The 15,635-nt window shown below is 41.7% G+C and overlaps 1 protein-coding gene across 1 annotated transcript; it reads left to right on the forward strand.

Annotated features, from left to right (window-relative positions):
• Nucleotides 1–1,533: 1,533 nt before the first annotated feature.
• Nucleotides 1,534–15,435, forward strand: CDO1 (cysteine dioxygenase type 1). The gene is made up of 5 exons (XM_081133621.1): nt 1,534–2,847; nt 5,793–5,870; nt 7,345–7,499; nt 13,572–13,741; nt 14,700–15,435. Exons 1-5 carry the CDS (start codon nt 2,678–2,680, stop codon nt 14,727–14,729), a joined length of 603 nt encoding a protein of 200 aa, XP_080989747.1. The 5' UTR covers nt 1,534–2,677; the 3' UTR covers nt 14,730–15,435.
• Nucleotides 15,436–15,635: the final 200 nt, after the last annotated feature.

Below are 15,635 nucleotides of genomic sequence, written 5' to 3' on the forward strand. Positions count from 1 at the left end.
CTATTACAGCACTGCTGCACACCCTATAAACACTGTGTCCAACACCCTTTTATGGTTGTAATGTCCTTAAAAATAGGACTTTTTTGTTTTTTCATTTGGTACCCACACACATAATACTTAGTACTTTTCCTTACACATAACTAATCAGTAATTCATTCTATATTGAGTGAATGAAATTAAGTGTGGCTTTCAAAGTATAATTTAACTTTGAAAAACAACAATAAAGGAAATTTGTGTAGTCTCCCCCTTACCCATGACCTCCACTGGATTCTTAAAACCCTGAATAGTACTGAACCTATAGATACTATGTTTTTTCCTATACATACATACTTATGATAAAGTTTCCCATACATAGGTACCTATGCATACATATAAATTAGAAATCGTAAGATTTAACAATAATAGAACAATTATAACAATATGCTGTAATAAAAGTTATGTGAATGGTGTCTCTCAAAAGTACACTGTTCTCACCCTTGTGATGACTGAGGTGATACAATGCCTGCATGATGAGATGGCCTCCCGTATCAGCAAAAGCTTAAGACCTTACAAGGTGCTCTGTGTTCAGTCCCCACTTGCACACCCTCCCATCCATGTTCATCTGTAGTCTTCAAAAACTAAGTTTTCTCCCATTCTAGGGCTTTTGCACTTACTGTTTCCTCTACTTGGAAACTTCCCCCGGAAAACTACATGTCTCACTGTCATCCTTTAATATCACATCAAGAGTGTTCCCCTGAACTCCCTCTAAAATAACCCACCACCCTCAAGTCTCCTCCCCCTACTTTAGTTTTCCTCCACTGTAAATTGTATACAGCCTCTGTGTCCCCTTCACCATGTATACTGTGCCCCCCCCCCAATTAAAACATAAGCCCTCTAAGGGCAGAGAGTTTTGTGAGCAGGGCCTGGCATGTAGTACGTGATTTTTAAATTGTGTTGAATGGATAGGTAGATGTATATTTCCAGACCTCTAATTCTGGTTCCCTTCTCTGGATATCCGCCCCATGTCAGTGTCTAAAAATGTTTAAATGATTGCCCTGAGCAATGCAGAGTGCAGTAAAACTACCACCTCTCTGGATCTAGGTATTCCACTTATGTTACTAGAGCCTCTACTTGCTACATATCACAAAAGGTTGGCTTCTGGTGTGCTTTCCACCCAAAGACCTTTCTGAACAATGGTGATTTTGAGCTGTCATTTGTTCTTCCTAAGAACATTGTTAGCACAAGTAAATTTATACATTATATATACACATACAAACAGGTGGGCAAAAATAGGTTAAATTACCAGCCATAATTACCTAAAAGATAAATCATAAGTAAGGATACAAAATAAGAATACAAACTATACGAATCTGTTTCAAGTACTCACAACTGTAAACCTATTTTTGCCCACTCTCGTATACAGAAAGACTAGTTTTCCAGGAGTATAGACTTTAATAACCTTGAATCCAAATTATTCCCTGGATCCATTAATGAGAAAGAAGGAATCTACGCTTGCATTTCTTCTGTACCTCACATTTTTCTTATTTTCATATTTAATTTGCCTTGTTCTCAAAGCATGCTAAGTGCTGTGCACAACACACAAATGCACTTCCTTCTGTGGATTACCAGTAGACTCCTTCAAGCACACGCCTAGAAATAAAGGATTTAAATAGCAGAATTAGAACCCTTTACTGCATTGGGAGGAAAAACACAAAAACCACACAGCATTTCCTTTCACCATGAATTGAAACATCAGGTCTTTGCACTGAATAATTTTTAGGTAATGTTTGATTTCAAAATCAGAGATGCCGGACCAGTCTCCTTTGTCAAAATGCTTTCAGTACAGTACACAACGCACAGGTGACGTGTGATAGAACTGTACACCTGAAAGCAATGTCACGCCAATAAATTCAGTAAAGGGTTTTTTTGTTTGTTTTAATTTTTAAAGGAAGACTTAGACTTATTTTCAGCTAGCCTGGAGCATATTATGTACAGTTTCGGTCGACCAAAACGGATCTCCATCTTGGGAGTGGAATCCCTCAGCCTTCGCAAGCTCTTCACAATTCCTCCGCTCTTTGAAGGGAAGGGCCCCCGTCTTCCTCAGCATGCACCCCCAGTCGCCGCCTCCCGGCCCCCGCGGTCTACTTCCCAGGGTCTCGAACCTCTGCAGCCAAAAGCAGCCACGGGGAACGGCGGCGGAGGGGCGCGGGGAGACGGGTGGGGATGAGCGGCCAAAACGCGCCCCGTTAAGGCGGGGGGAGACCGCGCAGCCGCCGCGAGTGCGGGGTTAGGGAGGGACGGGCTCCCGCGGGGCTGACGCCAAGTGCGTGAGCCTCGGCCGCACGTTCCCGCCGCCACCTTCCTCAGGTCGCACCCGCCTCTCCCCACCCTCCCGGGGCCATTGGTACATTCCCGCTGACTCGGAGAGCTTAAAAAGCGCCCGCGAGGCTAAGCCCCGCAGCTTTGGTCCTGGTCTGCGAGCGCCGCGCGTTCTCCGCGATCCCCGGTCCTTCGCGCCCTGGTGGGGGTGCCTCTTGATAGCTTGGCCAGGGGTCCTTTGAACTGGCTCTCAAGCATCGGGGGGCTTTGTGTGTAGCTGTCTAGCTGGCAGCTGGGGTCCCTCGTCCCCGGTCCTAGGCTCGCTCAGCCCCTTCGCCGAAGCCCAGCCGTGAGAGGCGCGCCGCCCCCTCTGCGAAGGATGGAGCAGACCGAGGTGCTCAAGCCGCGGACGCTCGCCGACCTCATCCGCATCCTGCACCAGCTCTTCGCCCGCGACGAGATCAACGTGGAGGAGGTGCAGGCCGTCATGGAAGCCTACGAGAGCGACCCCGCCGAGTGGGCCAAGTACGCCAAGTACGACCAGTACAGGTGAGCGCGCCGCCCGCCCGCCGCGCGTCCGGCGCGGGGCTCGCGGTCCTCACGGTCCTCGCGGCCCTGCGGCGCCGGCTCGGGGTCCGCGGGGGGCGGGGGTCTTGCCCCAGGAGGGGCAGGGGGGCCTGGCGCCCCCGCTGCCGGCCTCCGGGGGCCTTCGTGGCCCCGGGCGCTGCGCCGCCTCCTCCGCGGGCGGGAGGGGGACCCCGCGAGGCTCGCCGTCCGGAGGGGAGGCCGCCGCGCGCCTCCGGTTTTCTAGTCGCTCAAGTGTCAGCCTCTCAGCTTCCAAACCGCCACCGCTCCTGCTGCTCGGGCCTCGGGCGCAGCGCCCGGGGAAGCCGCCTGGCGGGACCGGCGCGGAGGGTGCCGCCCGGGGCGAGCTACAGCGGCCACGGGGACGGGGGGACGGCGGGGGGACCGCTCCCCCGCGCTGGCTCGTCACCTCGCCCTCTGCCGCCCGCCGCCAGGCACCTGCCAGCGGGCGGCTTTTGAGTCCCGGAGTTGTCCACTGCGCTTCTTAAGTTCGTGCTCCGTCTCGCAAGCCAGCTTAGCTTCCCGGGCTGCGGTTTTACTGAAACCCGCGGTCGGGCTCGCTAATGAAAGCCCCGTGCGCGCCGCGCCCCCGCCGCAGCGGGCTCGCGCTCGGCCGGGATCCTGGGCGTCTGGAGCGTGACCCCGAGACCGCTGCTCCCCAGCCGCGCCGCGGGGAGATGCCTGGGAGGCCTGGCCCTTGGTGGCGCCGGCTCGGCGATTAACTACAAATGCATCTGTACCAGTCCTCGCGGGCGGAGGGGAAATTTAATCGCTGCGAAGAGGGAGAGGTTCTTTTCCGAGGGGCAGCCAGCGCTTCAGTTAGTTGAAAGAGAAGAACCCTAAGGAGTGTGTGTTAGTCATTTCACTAAACATACTTAGGGGGTTTGGAAAAGTGATGTCGGCAAGGGCTGTTTCAGCTGTATTTTAGGATTTGAAATTAAAAAGTGAAGCCTACCTAGGATCCCATTGTCCACTTGCGAGTGGCTCCAGGACATTCGTTTGGTTCCTATCAACTCAGTTCATGGTCAGGTCCTTCTGTGGCTGCCAACAAAGTTACCAGAGTCTAGTTTATTTTTTGTTTTTTAACTTTATAAAAAAAAAATACGTTTTTCTTTATTTCAGAGAGAGGAAGGGAGAGGGAGAGAGAGAAAAACATAAGTGATGAGAGAGTCATTGATCGGCTGCCTCCTGCAGGCCCCCTACCGAGTTTCCAACCAGCAACCCAGGCATGTCCCCCCACTGGAACCCAGCCTATCTCCAGGTTCATGGGTCAACGCTCAACTGCTGTGCCACGCCGGCGGCCCGAGTCTAGTTTTTAATATTGCCATTAGCTCCAGGTAATTGAGGGCTTGTTATGAGCCATATGCCATTCCAGTCACTTTACACATGTATTAACTCTACCTAGAGATTGGTACCATTCTTAGCCCTATTTTACAGGTGAGAAATGGTAAGCAATAAAAAGTTTGGATTACCTGCACACGGTCATATTTCTGCCAAGAAGTGGCACCAGGATTCAAATTAGCATTACTGTTTCAGAGCCCACACTCTAAACCACAATCAAACTGTTTGCAGACATATGGTATATAATAGTTTTCTTCTGCCTAGACATATTACTGATCAAGTGAAATTAATTAACCAGGGTAGGCTGTAAGTGCTCTTAATCTTTAGAACAGGGGCATTTCCAGGAGCCTTGAATGTATCTTGATTGACAAGCTCTAAGCCATTTGAAATGAAACCACTTGGATTGATCTGTTCCACAGGTATCTGAGATACAGCTCACTAACATAATGAGTGCCGTCCTGGGAGGGTATTTGGGGAAGGAGAGAGGGAGAAAGAAGAGAGCAGAAATCAATTTGATAGTATTTTTTGCATATAATAAGTGTCCAAGCACTGTGAGGGATTCTAATCTCTGACCTTGGGAAGGCCATTGCAGAAGAACCAAGCCAGAATGTGTTCCAATGTGGGCTAGACAGTGAATTCTCAGGAAGAAGCACCAGAGAAGCAAGAGGGATGACCCTCTTGGAGGGAGAAGTAGGATCCTGGTACTGAATTTACTGTGAATTAAAGGCCAGTGCACAGCCCCTTGCTAGGTCATAAAGGTCTACAAAGTGAGGATGACTGACACCTAAAGAGCATTTACTAATCACCTCCCTCAGTGATCCTGCTCTGCCAGCACCTGGCCCTGAGCTGGGGGAGAAGGGGGAAGGAAGAGGCATGTAGGACATAAGTGAGCAGATATGAACCATATGAACAAACACTAACCCAGAAATGGGGTAAAGATTGTTTTCCTTAAAAGTGACAGTCTAGCCCTGACCCGTGTGCCTGAGTGGTTAGAGTGTTGGCCCATGCTCCAAAGGGTCTCGGGTTCAATTTCCTAATGTAGTGTTCTAATACCTCCCACCCACCCTATTTGAGGAGGACTTTGCATTAGGGGTAACTTTAGAATGTGGTTTGGGCTATAGTAAAACTAAGGAGAATTCTAGAACAGCTATTTAATAAAACCTTGTTTCTCAAGTTCAGGGTTAGCTACCTGAGGGAAAAGACAAAACAATAGCAACATTCTTGCCTAGAGTACTAATGCACTTTGCAAAAACCTTCTGTGAGGAATTTTTTTCAGTTTGAGGCAGTCACATGGAGAATAAAGGAATTTGGTTTTTTTCCTGTTAACTTTTTTCATGCCGTTAATTAAAACTGAGCAGCTGTAAATGTGGTGATTCAAAATATAAAAATGTCCAAAATGAAGTGGGAAAAGTATTTTTCATTTGTTCTGGATTTCTAGTTAGAGAACCACACAGTTGCTTAGAGGTAGAAATAGTAACATCTGTAAATGAATGATACTTTATGACACTTATTTTTCCCAGCGCTTGTTTCATCACCTAAATTCAAACCTCTGAATACCTTCTTTTCAGGTATACCCGAAATCTTGTGGATCAAGGAAATGGAAAATTTAATCTAATGATTCTATGTTGGGGTGAAGGACATGGCAGGTAATACAACTATTCATTCACAGATATTTATTAGTGTTTATTCCAGCCTATGCAATGTACAGTGCCAGGCTGTACTAACAAATCTTGAGAGCACTAACAAATCTCATTTTATAATTACTTGTCCCCTAATCCCAACAACAACAACAAATCACAAGGGAATTGGCATGAAGGGTTTAGGCATACACTGTACATATCAAAACCAGCCTCCAAAATGAGTAATAAATCAAATAGGTGGTAACTAGTGTAACTTATTTCTTTCTCCAAACTTTTATGGGATTGTGCTAAAACTTGACCTTTGTGGTATTTTGAAGTGTAAACAATTGTGGGACCAAAGACCTAAGCATCCAGATTTGGAGCTAGAAAGAAATTCACAAATTTAGAAAATTTATTTCTACTTTAAGTTTATGGTTTATGTTCTTTATATAGAGGGTAAGGCAACTAATACTAATTCTTTGAAACTTGTTTCCTTAATTATCCTTGGTTTAAACATTTGCTAACATTGTTACCAATTGAGTATTATCTCTTTAAACAGATCCTTCTCAGTCTTTTGAGAATGGTGAAAAAATAATCTAGACCTTTTTATGGGAAAAATGAAACATGAATTTACAAGACTTTAGAAAATTAGGTTTATAGAATACATTTATTTACTCATTTGGAGTACATATCACTCTCAATATTTTTTTCAAAGCAGATTATACATAAAGAGTAAGACTAGGCTCTGTGGATTTAGGAAACAAGTTCTTCCTGTGGTGCATATGTATATGTTTTAATGAACCCTACAGCTAAGCCTACTTAATAAACTTAAATGCTATTTACTCTAAGATTATATGAATAAATTCTTTCCCCAAATCAAATTTACTTTATTTTTTCCACAAATATTGGGATGTAATCACAGGTAGAATACTCTAAATCTACAAAATGTTAACATTATAGATACATTACAGTATAACTTTAGGGTGATGGTAATAGATACACATATCTTTTGTCCCCCAAAGGAAAGATAAAAAAGAGAGAAAGCCTGGGAAAATTTGTTAAGTGTCATCTTCTCAGTGTGACTCAGTGATTATAGATGATTGCTTTTGTCCTTCCTTAAAATTCCCCAGTGTAGTTCTACAGTCAAGTTTTAGCCCAGCTTAACTGAGTTATTTAAAGCTATATCTTGGAGAAGATAAATGGTTGCTGCTTTTGTGTTTCTCTTATGAAAGTAGTATTACAACAAGGTTTAAAAAATTAACTGTTCTTTAGTGGAGGTAGGCATGAAAACTGTACGCCTTATATGCATTGATATGGAAGATATTTTATTTATCTTGAACAAATTATAAATTGATGGCGTTTCAAAATCCAGCTGAAATGGATTTTATCCTGGGAGATGTCCTATTGACAGTGTGCAGCTGTAAGCTCTGGACTGACTGTGACTGCAGATCTGGATACTGGACCATCTACTGAGTTCAGTTTTCATTTTGTGTGTATATAGCAGTATCCATGACCACACCAACTCCCACTGCTTTCTGAAGATGCTGCAGGGAAATCTAAAGGAGACATTATTTGCCTGGCCTGACAAAAAGTCCAATGAGATGATCAAGAAGTCTGAAAGAATCTTGAGGGAAAACCAGTGTGCCTACATCAATGGTAACATCCAATTCCTTTTTCTAAGGGCAAGTGGGAAAAACCTTTTAATTCTCATCTGAAAGATTGGTTACTTACATATGTGCAGTAGAACTTGAATCATAGTCATGATTTCAAATATTTGGGAAAGGGCCTGAAAGCAGTGGGTTTTGCTTTTTAAAGTTTTGCATCTGGACTAGAATCACTTATTAGAAACACATGTGTGTAGATTAGTCCTGACTGAAAAGTCATTTACCTGCCAAGTCTTAGGACAGTTAGAATCAAATATGAATTTACATATGTAGAGTCTTTTAATAAAGGAGTGATGCCAAGGTGGAAATACTAGATTTTGCATTAGAAACTGTAACTAAATGGCCATGGCCGGGTAGTTCAGTTGTTCGGTTGGTTAGAACATTGTCCCAGACGCCAAGGTTGAGGATTCAGTCTCCAGTCAGGGCACATACAAGAATCAACCAATGAATGCACAACTAAGTGGAACAACAAATTGATGTCTCTCTCTCCCTCCCCTCCCCCTCCCTCTCCCATCCTCTCCTCTACCCCTCTCCCTCCCCCCCCCAAATCAATCAATCAATAAAAATTTTTAAAAAAAGAAAATGTAGCCCAGCTGGGCGTGGCTCAGCGGTTGACCATCGACCTAGGATCCAGGAGATGGAGGTTCAATTCCTGGTCAGGGCACATGCCCGGGTGCGGGCTCAATTCCCAGCCTTGGGCTAGCAGGAGGCAGCTGATCAATGACAACTCTCTCATCATTGATGTTTCAACTCTCTCTCTCCCTCTCCCTTCCTCTCTCTGAAATCAATAAAAATATATTTAAAAGAAAGAAAGAAAATGTAAAGAAATGGTCTGGAAGTAATTACAAATGCTAGCTAGTTCCTGTTTTTCTGAAATATAACATACTTAAGAGTATTCTCAAGGGAAACTTCACAAAGCACATTATTTAAGCAGTGATTTATAGATCTCTCACCAAGAATTCATTCTTTCCCCTAAATGTGATATAGAAAAGCCAAATGCTTTTTAGGAGAGGCAGTGATTAACATCTGTATTCTTAAAGGGGCTAGTAAATTTCCAGAAAGCTTGTTAAGCTTATATGAGATCATTTATTCCCATTTGCAGATGAGATTCCAACACACAGGAAGATTAAATAACTTGTCCAACCCAATCAACTTTTAAGTAGCAGCCAAGATTTGATTCCAAAGGCTGTACTCTGATTGGATGCTATCCTACTTACATACAATAAATTATTACAGAGAGCCCAGCTGGTATGGCTCAGTGGTTGAGTGTTGACCCATGAACCAAGAGGTCACCGGTCTGATTCCTGGTCAGGGCACATGCCCTGGTTTAGGGCTCGATCCCCAGTAGGGAGCCTGGGGAGGCAGCCGACCAAGGTTTCTCTCTCATTGATGTTTCTGTCTCTCTATACCTCTCCCTTTCTCCCTCTAAAAAAAAAAAAAAATCAATAAAAACATATTTAAAAAAAATAATACAGAGATTTTTCTGGCAAAGCAGGATCTTCTTTATTTTTAAAAAACATATCTTTATTGATTTCATAGAGAAGAAAGGAGGGGGAGAGAGAGAGAAACATCAATGATGAGAGAGTCATTGATCGGCTGCCTAGCCCCCAACCTGGGCATGTGCCCTGACCGGGAATTGAACCCTGATCTCCTGGATCCTAAGTCGATCAACTGCTGAGCCATGCCCAGCTGGGCAGGATCTTCTTTAATAACAAGTATCGACCTTGATACTTGGCTTAAATTTGTTCATTAGTTTCACAATGCACTTAGAAAGGTCAGACTATACAGTAGTTCCTGTTACATGCAGGGGATATGTTCCAAGACCCCCAGTGGATACCTGAAACTGTGGTTAGTACTGACCCCTATATATACTATGTTTTTTTCCTGTACATACATACCTATGGTAAAGTTTAATTTATAAATAAGGCACAGTAAGAGGGTAAAATTAATGATTAATGATAAAGTAGAACAATTTTAACAATATACTGCAATAAAAGTTATGGAAATGTGGTCTCTCTTTCAAAATATCTGATAACAGATAGCTACTAAGTGACTAAAGGGCAGGGAGCCTATACAGCAGGTTGGACAAAGGGATAATTCACGCCTGGGTGGGATGGAACAGGAGATTTTATTATGCTACTCAGAAAAGCACACAATTTAAAACTTATGAATTGTCTATTTTTGGAGTTTTCCATTTAGTATATTCAGACCATGGTTGACCGAAGGTAACTGAAACTACAGAAATTGAAATTGCAGATAAAGGCAAACTGCTGTATGGGAAGTTTTTCTCCCCATTCACGTAACACAAGGTGTTAGTGTCTTATGTAGCAGGAAAACTCTTATTTGAGGGTTGCTGTATTTATGAGGCACACCAGATTTTCGAGAACAAGTTTATTGTCCATGTAATTCACAATAAAGCAAAAAGCCTTTCAGAATAGTTACTTTCAACTAGTCACAGTCTTTGTGAAACTAGATTAGATCTTAAAGAATGGGTAAAGAGTCTACAATGCAAAGAGCATAGGAACCAAGCAGATAAGGTAAATGAGTGGTGCAGGCTGGGGGTAAGGCTGTGGGGAACTGGTGTGTGCAAGCCAGGGGGCACCAATGGGCACCCAGCTCCCGTGAGATCATCCAGGTTTCTTTTTCCATAGAAGTGGGAAATTCTGATTTTTATGGAAAATTTTGCCAGTTGGAAGATATTGGGTGGAATAAGCTAAATATTTCTGTAGACTAATTACCCATATGATCAAAAGTCACAAATTTACAACCTTTGATTTTTACAGATGCAGGAGAAGTGCAGATAGATACTGATCAGCGGGAAGGATGTTTTAAGTACCAGGGAGAGCATGAGCGAAGGCACAGTCAGTACAAAAACTAAAAACTAGTCAGGAATGGTCTGCCTAGAGGGAAGAGGGAAGAATGGGTTTGGACAGGAGTAGTGGGAGAGTAAAGTAAGATCAGGTCCTGGGCCTCCAAGACCAGCTTAAAGTAAGAGCTTGCTTTGGTCAGCAGAATTTTATTTGGGAATATCCTGATCAATTTTGTAGCAGTGTGCAACATAGGGTGGAGGAAAGGGAGAGAATTGGGTCAAGGAGACCAAGTTACCTATTGTAATAGGCAAAAGGTGGACATGGCCAGGATCAAACTGGTGTCCATAAGTATCACCAAGTTCAGAATTACTGTGACAGAGGGTATACCATGGGGATAAAGGAAAGAGGCAAGGACCAATAATAATAATAATAAATAATAATAATAATGTTGGGATTATTAACAATTGGGATCAGACATGGGCCTCAGGAGCTTCTCTAAAGCACAGGTTACTAGTTTTTGCGGGGCCTTAGCTTACAGAATTATCCAACATGAATTGGGTGGTGTATGTATTTGCAACTGGAGAAACAAATAATTTGTGTAAGGGCAGTCAGTTCTTAAGAATGTCGAACTTTTGTTCAAAATTGTGCTTAAGCCAGTATCTTGTGAAAACAGTAAGCTATAGGATTAAAGAATTTTCAGATCTGAGAATCAGGCCTCATTTTTAGAAGTGAGGAAAACTGAGGATTCAGGAAGTTGTGAGTTGTTTGAAGGTAGTCTAGCTGGGAGAAGAATTAAGTCCTCTGCCTCTAGGCTTTGCTCTGTATCATACAAGCTCGTGGAACTAGATCATAAAGCATGAGGCCAAATTAGGCGCCTTCATTAACTACACTAATTACACTGAATTCCTCCCTTGGTTAATCCTCACACTCTCTCCTAACTATAAATTTCTTCTCAGCATATATTTTTTAAATCATGTATTTTCATTATTTCTTTATTTTAACCTTCTTTGAGATATCTCCTCCAGGGCCTTTTGACCAGCTTCATTGTGGATTGGTTGATCTCAAGGCCAGGGCTCCACTGTCATCCTGGGATCCCCTCACATCATCCAGACTTTCCCTTTGCCATTTTCTTTTGCTACTCTCCGTGTTTCCTGATCTCATGTCTGCTTCATTCTTGGTCCAGGCCCTTGTTTTAGTGGAGCATATCCTCCAGTGGCTCTATAAGAAAGTGTTCATGGAAAGAAATTTTTTGAGACCTCATATATCTAAAAATCTCTGTAGTCAACTCTTGCAACATGATTGATAATTTAGCTGGATATGGAATTATGACTTGACAGTCATTCTCTCAGAATGATGAAGGTAATGCCTTGTCTTTTGGTTTTTGGTCTTTTTATTATTATTATTGATTTGAGAGAGAGTAACATCAATTTGTTGTTCCATACTTATTTATGCATTCACTAGTTGATTCTTATTTGTGCCCTGACCCGGGGATTGAACCAGCTACCTTGGAATATTGGGACAACTCTCTGAGATACCCCGCCAAGGCTTTCAGTCTTCTTGTTGAAAGCCTGCTGTTGTTCTGATTCTTGAATCTTTCTATGAAGCGTATTTTTCTTTTCTAGCAACTTTTGAGATCTCTTTCATTATATTTTCTCTGACCCCAGTATTATAGTGAGGTAGCGTTTCATGACTCTCATTCATTGTGCTGAGTACTCAGTGGGTTCTTTCAATCTGGAAATTCACGTCCTTCCATTCAAGAAAATATTATTCAGTTATTTCTTTGACTTTTTTTTTTCTCTGTTTCTGAAATTCCTATTGCTCAGATATTAAACCTCCTCTTGATTTCTTTTATCTTTCTTTTCTATTTTCTATCTTTGTTCTTTTGTTCGTTTGTTCCTTTGAGTCTTCTTCAGCTTCCTCAGTTTTTCTTCCAACCTTTCTATTCAGGTTTTTGTTTCTAAAAGCCCTTCTTTCTCTGGTCCTTTTATAGTATTTTCTCTTATCTCTCTGAGGATATTAATGATAAGTTTGTTTGTTTTTTAAGTCTTCTCCAGAATTATGTCTGTTTCTAGTTGCTTTTTTTCAGGTTGCTCTGACCTCTGGTGACCTTAGCTGTGTGCTAATATTTATAAACCAGGGACAAAAAATGTCAATTGGTAGCTCTAAACACTGGGCTTCGTTCTAGGATAATCTGGCAAAGCTTTTTCCTTGAGAAACAACCGATGGCAGTATGCTTGGGGCTTTGTTCTTGAGCCAATCAGATCCCCTGAGAAACTACTTCCCATCTCCTGCCTGGAGAAAAAAATTCCTCTCTGGCAGCATTCTGGCAGCTAGGCAGTGAAGAAAGTGGGCTCTTCCCATTCAATATGTATATTTTCACTTCAGTCACCTGTTTTTCACCTGTCCTGAGTTCATCTATTATATTCTTTCTAGAGACTAGATCTCAGACTTCTACCAGGGGGAAGGAGAGGGAGAAATGGTGAAAGGGATCTAAGACTCTACTGAAATAGGCTTTTAACCAGTTCTTATACTTTTAGCCCCACTTTCATCCCCATTTCCAGAAACACCCATGCTGCCAATTTCTGAACTGTTGGGGTGGGGAGGGGTTCACAATATAAATCAATTTATTTCTTGGCTTTCTCCATGTGTGGATGAATATTTAGCTTTCTTCTGCAAAGCTATTCATCTGTCATTAACCCTGAACCACTCGAGTTTGAAATGGACAGGTCCACATATACACAGATTTTTTTCAATAAATATCTGTAATGTTTTCAATCCAAGGTTGGAAGTCCAAGGATTCAGAGTGCTGACTGTATGCATTAATATATGCTGTTTTATACAGGGGGCCAGGGGACTCCAGCATCCTCAGATTTTTGTATCAACAGGGGGTCCTGGAACCAATTATTAAGTTTTTGAGGAGTCAAACGTTATTGTGGATTTTTGACTGCAGGGGGTAGAAGTTGGCACCCTTAATGTCCATGTTGTTCAAGTCACCAGTACATTCAAGCTTTTAAATTTTTTCTATTTTCTTTGTATGTTGATGCCTCTTTTATTCTTTTACTGAAGTTATAGGGGGTGTTCAGGAAAGAACAGAGTACATATGGCTTACTATCTTTAATAAGAAGTTCATTTCTAACTAATTTTTGTTAATTCCATATGTACCCAATTGACTTATGATCTTAGGTGATTAACAAAACTTTTACCTACAGCTATCATCTAAAATCCTTCATCTATTCTTCTTGTATGTTGTTTAGATTCCATTGGCTTACACCGAGTGGAAAATATTAGCCATACAGAACCTGCCGTGAGCCTTCACTTGTACAGTCCACCTTTTGATTCATGCCATGCCTTTGATCAAAGAACAGGATATAAAAACAAAGTCACCATGACGTTCTATAGCAAATTTGGAATCAGGACTCCATTTGTAAGTATAATTTCTCTCTCCTAGATTTAACTGCTTCATGAGTTAGCAACATTGCAGTGTATGCATTGCTTTTTTTGTTCTAGATATTATTTGAATATTTTGTTTTAAGTATTCTTTTTAAAAAAATGTATCTTTATTGTTGAAAGTATCACAGATGTCCCCTTGTTTTAAGTATTCTTGAATTGAAGTTTAGATGAAACTTAACTTAGAGGAAAGGCTTCTTATATTCTAATTCTTTAACGTTGGAGACTATATTTTCAATTTATAAATAAACTTAAATTAGATGCAAAGAATTATTGAAGTTCAAAATGTGTGCTCATTTCTAAAGAAAATGTTTTTCATTTATTAGAGAAATAAGAGTGAAATCTATTTGATACAGCTTCTGCTATGACTTAATATTCATAGGTCTAATTTGCTGGGACGACATAAATAACTTGTAGAGTTAACCTTGGCAAAGTCTGAGACCCCGTTCCAGTGATACAGATAAAGAAACGTGCCTGTTTTGATTGCAAAATTGCTTTTTCTTTGAATAGTGATGCTATTCAAGACCACAAATAAAGGACAGTAGACTATAATAACACGTTCCCCCTTAAGGAACAAGTGTTTCCACCTAAAAATAATAAGACAATCAATGGTAATATGGTATGACAACCTTCTATACCTCTGGTGAAATAAATCGGCCATTTAGGGGAATGTGAAGACTGAAAACAATTCTCGTGAATCTTATGAAAGTCCAGCCTTTGAGAGAAGCCAGGGCAGAATTTTCTCAAGTGATTGCCCTGCTTTGTTTTCTACATTTTTATCCCCTAGAGCTACTCTTATGATAGGAACAAAACAGCAGGGCTCTATTGCCATAGTTGAGTTTTCATACACTGATAAGAAAGCAAGACTACTTAGAATGAGCTGAAATGTCTGGCATGAAGATTCTTACACAGCTTTCTTTGTTTCCTTCTTACAGGCAACTTCAGGATCCCTGGAGAACAACTGAGGAGCACCAGACCCTCTGAGGGCTGGGGGAAATCTCGCCTTGGACACGAAGGCCTCCCATCATTTGCTGTTCAGTCATACACTTTACAAAGCCAATACTTAGATCTCCTGTAAGGCAGATGCTAATTATAAGGCATTAAGTAAGCAAATAGTGCCCTGAGCTCCTACAGAAGAAAAATCCCACTAAAGAAAAAAAAGGCTTGTGATTTTAAAGGCCAAATCAAGCCATCTCCTGGTTTTATTCTCTAAATCCATTGGAACCGGACCAGGAATGTCAGTGAAGGTTTTTATAGCTTTTGGAAACAGTTTGGTCTCTGGACTGTAATTAGCAATAAGTAAAAACAAGAAACTACAGACATCAAATGCCTGCCTTGTGACTTAGATGACTAAATGTAGATGTCTTTAGTATACTTTGTATGTTCTTAATATTTGAAGAGGATTTTTTGAATCTGTGGATTTTATTTTTTCAATCATACTTTAAAAATTCCTGTTCTATAAATAATAGGGTGTTGTAGATAGAGAAACTTGAGGTACTTTGACATTTGGTAATGAAATGAAGTGGTAAGGATTTAGAAAAGTACATGTACCCAAACCTCCAATAAACCAAAAATAGAAACTCATGTCTGGTGTGTCCAGTGGTCATAGTCAAATTCTTTGTACTACTCTGAAATTCCCAAATAATTTTAATAAAACTGGATTTGAACACAGTTTGAAGCTGTCTTTCTGTTTGATTTCATAAAATTTATGGTTTCTTAGATTTGGGTAGACTACCATATTATTTTATGGTGTAAGACTGAGAGGACCAGAAAAAATGCATTCAAAAGTAGCTTTAAATGTGTTCACCAGCTGGCTGGAGATACTAACCTGAGGGGCTAAATGTAGACATACCAATTTTGCCTAAAAATTG

Source organism: Miniopterus schreibersii, assembly GCF_964146895.1.
Source record: "Miniopterus schreibersii genome assembly, chromosome: 3".
NCBI classification, from domain to species: Eukaryota; Metazoa; Chordata; class Mammalia; order Chiroptera; family Miniopteridae; genus Miniopterus; species Miniopterus schreibersii.